The following is an 8,853-nucleotide window of genomic DNA, read 5'->3' as shown; positions in this document are numbered from 1 at the left end:
AGAAAGAAACATAAAATAGAGAATCGTTGCGTTTGTTCGTTTGACCGGTTCCATAAGCTGCACATGACAAAAACTTTAACTAACATTTAACGTACACATCGGTGTTGTGACAACTTGCACAATAAATCCACTGGCCAGAAGGCCATCTCGAGCAACTGGCACATGTATCATCATGCATGAACTTGATCAAAATATACAAGTTGTTTCGAGAATTATGGAGATTTAATGATTTAGAAAAATTCAATGAGCATGCTGCAATAAAACACTATGTTAGATATCCAGGCCATAACACATATTGTAGATGGACACATATTATAAATGAAATATTTCATTGGTGATGAGCCTGGCGAGGAAGAAAACATATGTTTAGATTATGTTATTTGTTCTCAACTCCCTGAAAGACACACAAGAAGTTGTAATACGGGGTCTTTAGTACCCTATTAGATATTGATATTGAATATAGAAGTGTAGATTGAGAAGATTGTTTCTATATGAACATTCAAACATAAAATAATGGAGTTTGGGGTCTAATTTGCATAATACAATAGTAATGACCAAAAGTGCATAATAATTATTTGTATAAACTATTTTTAATGGACAATTTCTAATTTATTTTGTATAATATATCATTTTATAATCTACAAAAGTGCATATTAATATAATAGTAAAGAGCAAGGCTATGCACTGAAAAACATGTCTAAATATGAATCGACAAATAATACAGTACTTAATCTAGGCGCGCAAATGCGCGAGTCACCCTACTAGTGTTTTCTTAAGCATCGATGCTTATTTATAGAGAATACATGTTTTATTAGATGCTTCTATCGTAAATAAGTACCGGTACTTAAAAAACTTGGTTTATTTTACTAAACATCTCCCTACAAGGCCATTGAATCTAGTACTGGGATAAAAAGGGATGAATTCAGAACTAAAATACGTCTAGATACATCTCCTTTTATTCATTTCGATGACAAGTATTTCCGGACGGAGGGAGTAAGATCTAACAGGGGAGCATGGGAGAGATCCAACGGCCGAGATGGCCCGGGAGCACGGGAGCGTGTCTCCCATGCGTGCACGTGGTATTCTTCCCTTCCTTCCGCTTACAGTTTCTTTCCACACACTTCCCATCCCCATGCCCCACTGATCCCGCGCCGCTCCGGCATTCCGCCCTCGATCAGCACCGCCGCCCGATCCAATCCCCAACTCATGGCGCTCAGCCTCATGCCCCCTTCAAGCATTGCCCTCCTCGCTCCACGGGGTCGCGTCAGAGTCGGGTCAGCGGCGCTGCCGCCGCCGGCGTCCAGGTTCCGCGCCGCGTCCTCTTCAAGAAGGCGCAGTGGTGGGAGGAGGAGGGGGCTGGCCGTCGTGGCGGCCTCGGAGGGAGGCCAGGAGGAGGAGGAAGAGGGTCCCGCAGCGGCGGCGGGGAGGATGAACCTCAACGAGTACATGGTCGCCGTCGACCGCCCGCTCGGCCTCCGCTTCGCGCTCGCCGTCGACGGCCGCATCTTCGTGCATTCTCTCAAGAGAGGGGTAAAGCTTCGACCTTGTAACGTTATTCTTTCTGTTCCCCGCTTCCCTTCAGTTGATCTTTTATTACCACTCGAATTTGCCACTAATCTACGGTAGAGGGATACTGACAGACATACTGCAGCCAACTTGTCCAAAACATGAGAGCTGTTTCTCTGCATTTATCGTTGTGAATGAACTATCTCTCTGATCAGTGTGCTCTGGGCATTTCTGATTTGGAAGCTTTTTTGCAAATGTACTAACTGTAACTGTTGCTGCTGCTGCTGCAGGGAAATGCGGAGAAGTCGCGAATCATAATGGTCGGGGACACTCTCAAGAAGGCAGGCACTGTCCACAATGAGGGTCTTGTCAGCATAAAAGACCTAGGTGACACGGAGTATGGCACTAGTAAAGTTTCTATTGCTGAAACCTTCTTCGCATTCTTCAAGTATCACAGAAAAATCATTGTGCTAGATAGGAGGTTTTCTGTTTCATATTAGCTATGCTATCCTGTACATCTGTTGCAACCTAGAGCAAATATGTGTTGTCAACTCATAACTGTATGGTACTTTAACCATAATACACCCTCTGTTTTAAAAAGCAGCGCGCTTAGCAACAATTCGCGTTTAAGCAGTTTTTTATTATGGCCCTGTTTGGTTCGACTGTGGATTTCTAAAAGCAGCTGTGAAAAATTTGCTGTGGAAAAATAGCTGTGGAAAATCTGATGTGAAAAAGATGTAGGTCATTTGGCAAACCAGCTGATACAGCTTTTTCAGATTTTGGCCCGCAGCGGAATCAGATTTTGTAAAGCACATCCTGGGCTGCTTCCGCTTTTGGTTCAGATTTTGGCAGCGGATTTCTGGAATCGGATTCTGCTGGGTTTGCCCTTTGGTTCAGATTCTGCTGCGCGGCAGCGGAATCCGTCGATAAAAGCTGAACCAAACAGGGCCTATAAAGGATGAGTGGTTGATTAGGCACCCATGTTTCGGTGGCACTTATGCATTTAACTAGTACCAGTTGATATTTAATAAATCATCTAAGCACCTACAAAGAGATGCTTGCATTGTAGGAGATAGGATTTGTAGGTGAATAATGATGTGGCGAAACTGAGTCGCACATAAGCACTTTGCATTGTACATGCTCCAACTGTACCATTCCATCAAAACATTTGTGGTTTCAACATCCTTAATTAAACTTACTAATGTTGAATCTCTGAAAGTAGGATGTAACTAGTGGTCACTCTTAGAAGTTTGAACTTGCACTTATTTGTTTGGTCATATGTTTTCTGTAATGTATCTGCAGGATGGTTCTAAAACAAGAGTCAGGACCATGCAATCTTGTCCTTGAAAGGCCAGTTGCGCCTTATCCAATACACCAGTTGCATAAAAATGAAGATTATCATATCCTATTTAACAGAGGGAGGGTTTCTCTTCCGACCTGGAATAGTGCTATCTTGTCCTCAAAGCTGAATAAATCATCTCCAGGAAATGGGAAATCTGGTTTTGCTATATTTTCCCCAAGGCTACTAAGTTCCCAAGGATGGGCGCTTTTATCTAGTGAGAAAGATGGACTCAATAGGAGGAGTACGAACCTTGCAAATTGGATGAGTGAGATTGTTGGCTTTTACTCTGATGAGGATGACATGGATGCTGAATGGGCACATGGTAGTTTTCCTTTGGAGGAGTACATTAAAGCCCTAGACCGTGCTAAAGGTGAACTGTACTATAATCATTCACTTGGTATGCAATACAGCAAGGTCGGTAAATAATTCTGTATCCTCTTCTTCTTTTGCTATGTACACTACATGAAGTGATGAAGGTGCTATGCATTTCCTTTCAAGACTTTAGGACTAGTCTGTCAATCAGCATAGCAATCTTTGAATATTCGATGTATTTTGTCACAGATTACTGAGCAAATATATGTTGGATCATGCATACAAACACAGAAGGATGTGAAGATGTTATCAGAGACGGTGGTAGGTTCACTGACATAGCACAATGAACAGAAATCTTATTTGTTCAATTTGTACCTGGCCTTTTACCATTCAGTTAAGTTTCTGATATTTTAAAAGGCACCAGGGTATTACTGCTGTCCTGAATTTCCAAAGTGAAAGTGAGCGCATTAATTGGGGAATAAATTCCGAGGCAATCAACAATTCTTGTCGTCAGAACAACATCTTGATGATTAACTACCCTATTCGGTAGGATTTTATTCTTCTCACTCGTAGATCAGAATGAAAAACTTAGTTCATTGGAGTGCCTTGCAGTAGCAACACTGGATGTGCTTAAATCTATTATAATATCACTGAGTAAAAGAGATATTTATTCTTGTCGTCAGAATAACATCATGATGATTTGCAGCAGTCTTTTTCCTGCTAAAAGAGATATTTATTCTTCCTTTATTTTGTAGTTACAGTAAGTAGGGTTATGTAGATACTGGCTAATATAGTATGTGATGTTCAGCATTATCTTTACTATATACCCTTCTGTTTGATAGGTGTTGTACTTTCCTGTTTAAGAAATGACGTCGCTGCTATATAGTTGGCACTTCCTATGGAATCTTCTTGTGATTGAACTATAGATGCCCTCTATTTCTATATTTTTTTCAGAGAGGTTGATTCCATGGACTTGAGAAAGAAGCTTCCTTTTTGTGTTGGTCTTCTTTTGCGGCTGATACGGAAGAACTACCGTATATATGTGACTTGTACCACTGGATATGATAGATCACCAGCATGTGTGATTGCGTATCTACATTGGGTTCAAGATACACCTCTTCATATTGCTCACAAGTTCATCACTGGGTTGCATTCATGTAGACCTGACAGGTAGTTTTATATGACATAGTTTTCTTAATTTCTGGGAATTAATCCAACTAATAAGAGCAGTCTGGTTCTTATTTCCACTGTCTTAGTTATTGTGGTATTGTTTTGGGAGCTTAAAGTTTCATTTGAATACACAGAGCTGCAATTGTTTGGGCAACTTGGGATCTCATTGCATTAGTTGAAACTGGAAGACATGATGGCACTCCTACACATTCAGTGTGCTTTGTTTGGAACAATGGTCGGGAGGTCAGTTTGTTCGTAACATAATGTATCCAGAATGCACCATTGAGCAGTATTTTGGTGTGAAACCATCGTAGTTAATTTCTATCTTCATGTTGATAATCACTAACTAACCTGATGGAATTGATGCTATCCAGGGTGATGATGTGGAATTGGTGGGGGATTTTACAAGTAACTGGAAAGACAAATTAAAGTGCAACCACAAGGGTGGATCCAGATATGAAGCTGAGGTTCGACTTCGACATGGGAAGTAAGCTGTCGTTTATTTGATTCTGAAAAAAAAATTAGTAACGAGATTCATCAGTGCCCTGGAGTTGGTATTATATGAGAATATTGTAGAGAGATGCCATCTTTCTATCTTGGTTCAACTTATGATCAATTTTCCCGTGATCCTTTAGAGTTACCCACAAGTAACTAACCCATACTGGTTCAGGTACTACTACAAGTTCATAGTTGGGGGTAACTGGAGGCACTCGAGTTCGTTGCCGTCAGAGACAGATGAACATGGGAACGTCAACAATGTGATCAGAGTCGGTGACATCGCCCGGATTCGTCCTGCTCCCAGCCAATTGCAGATAAAGGTATACAGCCTGCCTATTTCTATGCTAATTAGACAGATATATCTTATAGTTTCATTTCTCGAGCTAAGCATGTCTGCTTTTCTGATCAACATCTTTGTGGAGACATCTGTATTATGTAACAATAAAATGTGATCTCCCTCATGGCAGGATCCATCTGTTGTTAAGGTGATAGAGAGGACACTGACCGAGGATGAGCGGTTTTCGCTGGCCTTTGCGGCACGCCTCATGGCATTTGCAATCTGCCCAATCAGATTGGCTCCGAAGCAGTAGGCATGCCAGTAGTTCCCAACCCAACCCAACCCCGGCCGGAGGATCGGCGATTCTGTAGTTTACATAAACCTCATGAACAGAGAGCAATCTATCTGTACCGTATGCTCGTTGAAATCAATGGTTGGGCACAATATATATATATACATATATCTTGTAGTTCTATGAGCTGTACCTGAAATGAACTTTTACTCTGGGTCTTTGGGTTGTTCACTCCAAAAGGAATAGGTAAAATAACTAACTAGTTTGCTTGAGGCCCTCCCTGTCTCAAGGTAAGAAATTGCCTCTGTAACCCGGGAGGCGGGAGAAGGGGGGAGGACGGCCCCTTTGGGTCGACTATCGGCTTTACCTTCCCGGATCCTGGACTCCTGAGGTAAGGGTTGAGCTTCGCCAAGACAGATCCGTGAGAAGTGTGACCTGAAGATTCAGTGCTGAAGATAAACCGGTGTAAGCTGAACCTAATAATAATGGTTACCGTACAATTAAGGTGTTAATTAGATATGGACAACAACAGCTGCTGTGGTGTAGTGGTTATCACGTCAGTCTTACACACTGAAGGTCTCCAGTTCGATCCTGGGCAGCAGCATTTCTTTTTTTCCTCTTTATTTTGACCCTGGTCCTCTGGGATTTTTTTTGCATGTCAATGATAATATAGCAGGACGAAATGATTGATTAAATTATTATTTTTCTCTCCATTAACAAACTAGCTTTATTTCTTTGTTACGTTCTATCTATACTTTGGTACTTTGGGTGCGCGCGCAAACATATTTGTTATGGAGATTAAATTGAACTAATACATTGAAAGGAAATCATGGACCAACAACAAAAGATTTCATACTAATGTAATTTCTATTATTTTTGGTATTCGTTCTACTGTCATGACTGAAGATGAATAGATCGAAAATTTTCTCGCAAAAAATAAAATAAAATAAAAGATTTAGATTTCATACTTATGCTCTACTAATCATATTGCTAGACCACCCCGCAAAAAAAAATATTGCTAGACCATCTTTTATATTGTTTGAATGAATATATCATGTGCTACCTGTCTCTTAGTGATTGCACAAATAAGAAAAAAGAATGAATATATCCATGGACACTAGCACCTAGGGCATATTTTTATAGAAGAAGCCCACTAGGGGTGAGGAATCAGAAATTCGCTCCCGACGGAATTCGAACTCTGGGCGCTGGCTGCACCACTGTTGCACTCATAAGACAAAGTCTTCCGCGCCTTCACATGTTGATGTTGAAGCGAGCACCACATATGGACTCGATATGTGGCCTACAAGAAGTTGAAAACTCTAAGGCCTCGTACAATGTTAGGTGCTTAGAAAAATAAACCAGATTTTTTTTAAAGCATAAGTGCCTATTTCTACTGGAGAGGCGCCTAATTGAGCGTCTACCTTCTACAAATAACCACCAGTGCTTAAAGAACTACTGGTTTATTTCTCTAAGCACCTCTCCTAAGCGTCTTGCATTGCACAAGGCCTAATATGGTTAGAAACAACATCATTTTGATAATTCCATATAACCTAATATAATGGCACACTCTCACTCGGATTTGAGCCTCCTAGCACTAACCCCGTCTTATATTATGGGACGGAGGGAGTAGTTTCCAAACATATTGAGGCACCCGTTTTTAAAGGTATATTGAAACCAACAAGAAAAGTCCGCCGCAAAAAGTGAGAGGGTGGACATGAGACAAAGATGTGCCACATTGTGCCACCCATCACGATAACATCAATTCTTACTACCATCCAATCTACGCTTGGCCAAGTTATCTTTCTTTAAAACAACTAATCTACATAAATAGCAACTGAAAATCCAGACAAAATGAATGAACTATTATATCAGGAGGAAATGATGTGGATGCAAAGATCAAGAATAACATGGTTGAAAGAGGGTGATAGGAATACGAAATATTTCCAGAGTAAGGCTGTTTGGAGAGCTCGAAAGAATAAAATCCGTGCACTGACCGACAGCATCGGTATTGTCCATTCCGATTTCGGTGAGATGGCTACCATGGCAAATGAGTATTTTCAAGGAATTTTTTCGGCAGACCCGTCACTTGATGCTACCCCCGTCCTCGATCTTTTGGAAGCTAGGGTGTCTGAGGAGGATAATGAGAAGCTGTGTGCAGCCTTCAGCGACAAGGAAATTGCAGATGCATTATTTCAGATTGGTCCTTTGAAGGCTCCAGGTCCGGATGGTTTTCCGGCTAGATTTTTTCAGCGGAACTAGGGCACTCTAAAGGACAGCGTGATTTGTTCTGTCAAGGAATTTTTCAGGACTGGAATTATGCCAGACGGGGTAAATTCTACTTCCATTGTTCTGATTCCTAAAAATTCTAATCCTACTAGTCTGACTGATTACAGGCCCATTAGTCTATGCAATGTCATTTACAAGGTTATTTCCAAATGCCTTGTTAATCGTTTGAGGCCACTATTGGATGACATTATTTCTCTAGAGCAGAGTGCATTTATTCCTGGGAGGATGATCACAGACAATGCTCTTGTGGCCTTTGAATGCATCCATCATATTAAACAGGAAAAGGAGCCAACAAGGAGTTTTTGTGCGTATAAGCTTGATTTGTCCAAAGCATATGACAGGGTGGATTGGGTGTTCTTGAAGCAGGTGATGCAAAAGCTGGGTTTCTCTCGTCGGTGGATGGACTGGATTATGTCTTGTGTCACATCGGTGAGGTATTCTGTTAAATTAAATGGAACCCTCTTGGATTCATTTGCACCATCGCGTGGTCTTCGGCAAGGGGACCCTCTTTCTCCCTTTTTGTTCCTCTTGGTGGCGGATGGTCTTTCTGCTATTCTTAAACAAAATGTGGCTGCCGGTGATATTACTCCTATCAAAATATGTAGAAGAGCTCCGGGTATTTCACACCTTTTGTTTGCAGATGATACTATGTTATTTTTTGAAGCATCACGTCTTCAAGCTGAAAAGGTTAAGCATGCTCTGGATTTGTATAGTAATGCTACAGGACAGAGTCTGAACTTTAATAAATGCTCCATTCTCTTTGGAAGTTCTTGTCCTGCTCCTGTTCAAGAGGAAGTTAGAGAGGTTCTCAATGTCTCTAGTTCTATTTTTGAAGAAAAGTATTTGGGTCTTCCAACTCCTGATGGTCGTATGTCTAAAGGACGTTTCCAAAATTTGCAAATGAGCCTCACAAAACGTCTTATTCAGTGGGGAGACGGGTTCCTCGCTCAGCCTGGTCGAGAGACACTCATCAAATCTGTAGCGCAAGCATTACCCACTTACATTATGGGCGTGTTTAAACTACCCTTTTCTGTATGTGATGAGCTCACTAGGATGGTGAGGGGCTTCTATTGGGGTTCCTCAAATGGTAAACGGAAGGTTCATTGGCGTGCTTGGGATGATTTGTTACAACCAAAGAATAAAGGCGGTGCTGGATTCCGGGATTTTCGT

The 8,853-nt window shown here is 41.3% G+C and overlaps 1 protein-coding gene and 1 non-coding gene across 3 annotated transcripts; both read left to right on the top strand.

Moving 5' to 3' along the window:
• Positions 1 to 1,110: 1,110 nt before the first annotated feature.
• LOC123149230 (phosphoglucan phosphatase LSF1, chloroplastic) lies at positions 1,111 to 5,636 on the top strand. Of its 2 annotated transcripts, XM_044568843.1 has the most exons (10): positions 1,111 to 1,530; positions 1,797 to 1,903; positions 2,809 to 3,262; positions 3,410 to 3,481; positions 3,585 to 3,706; positions 4,115 to 4,330; positions 4,465 to 4,573; positions 4,705 to 4,817; positions 5,001 to 5,148; positions 5,296 to 5,636. In XM_044568843.1, the coding sequence occupies exons 1-10, from the start codon at positions 1,207 to 1,209 to the stop codon at positions 5,416 to 5,418; spliced, it is 1,788 nt and encodes a 595-aa protein (XP_044424778.1). In that variant the 5' UTR covers positions 1,111 to 1,206; the 3' UTR covers positions 5,419 to 5,636. The 2 variants fall into 2 exon arrangements, with proteins under 2 accessions (XP_044424778.1, XP_044424783.1); XM_044568848.1 differs by lacking the exon at positions 1,111 to 1,530 and having other exon boundaries at positions 1,797 to 1,914.
• A 292-nt stretch (positions 5,637 to 5,928) lies between these two features.
• TRNAV-UAC (transfer RNA valine (anticodon UAC)) lies at positions 5,929 to 6,001 on the top strand. The gene has a single exon. It is a non-coding gene; the product is annotated as a tRNA-Val (tRNA).
• Positions 6,002 to 8,853: the final 2,852 nt, after the last annotated feature.

The sequence above is a fragment of the Triticum aestivum genome, chromosome 1B (genome assembly GCF_018294505.1).
Source record: "Triticum aestivum cultivar Chinese Spring chromosome 1B, IWGSC CS RefSeq v2.1, whole genome shotgun sequence".
NCBI lineage: Eukaryota > Viridiplantae > Streptophyta > Magnoliopsida > Poales > Poaceae > Triticum > Triticum aestivum.
The sequence above is the reverse complement of the archived record's forward strand: the minus strand, read 5'-3'. Positions and strand labels throughout refer to the sequence as shown.

What these genes read in the sequence shown, in the direction of transcription:
- LOC123149230 (XM_044568843.1), top strand. Translation starts at nt 1,207, where the DNA reads ATGGCGCTCAGCCTCATGCCCCCTTCAAGCATTGCCCTCCTCGCTCCA. An exon ending in AGATGTTATCAGAGACGGTG is followed by an intron (nt 3,482 to 3,584) that starts GTAGGTTCACTG and finishes AAAAGGCACCAG; the next exon opens with GGTATTACTGCTGTCCTGAA. An exon ending in CCAGCCAATTGCAGATAAAG is followed by an intron (nt 5,149 to 5,295) that starts GTATACAGCCTG and finishes CCCTCATGGCAG; the next exon opens with GATCCATCTGTTGTTAAGGT.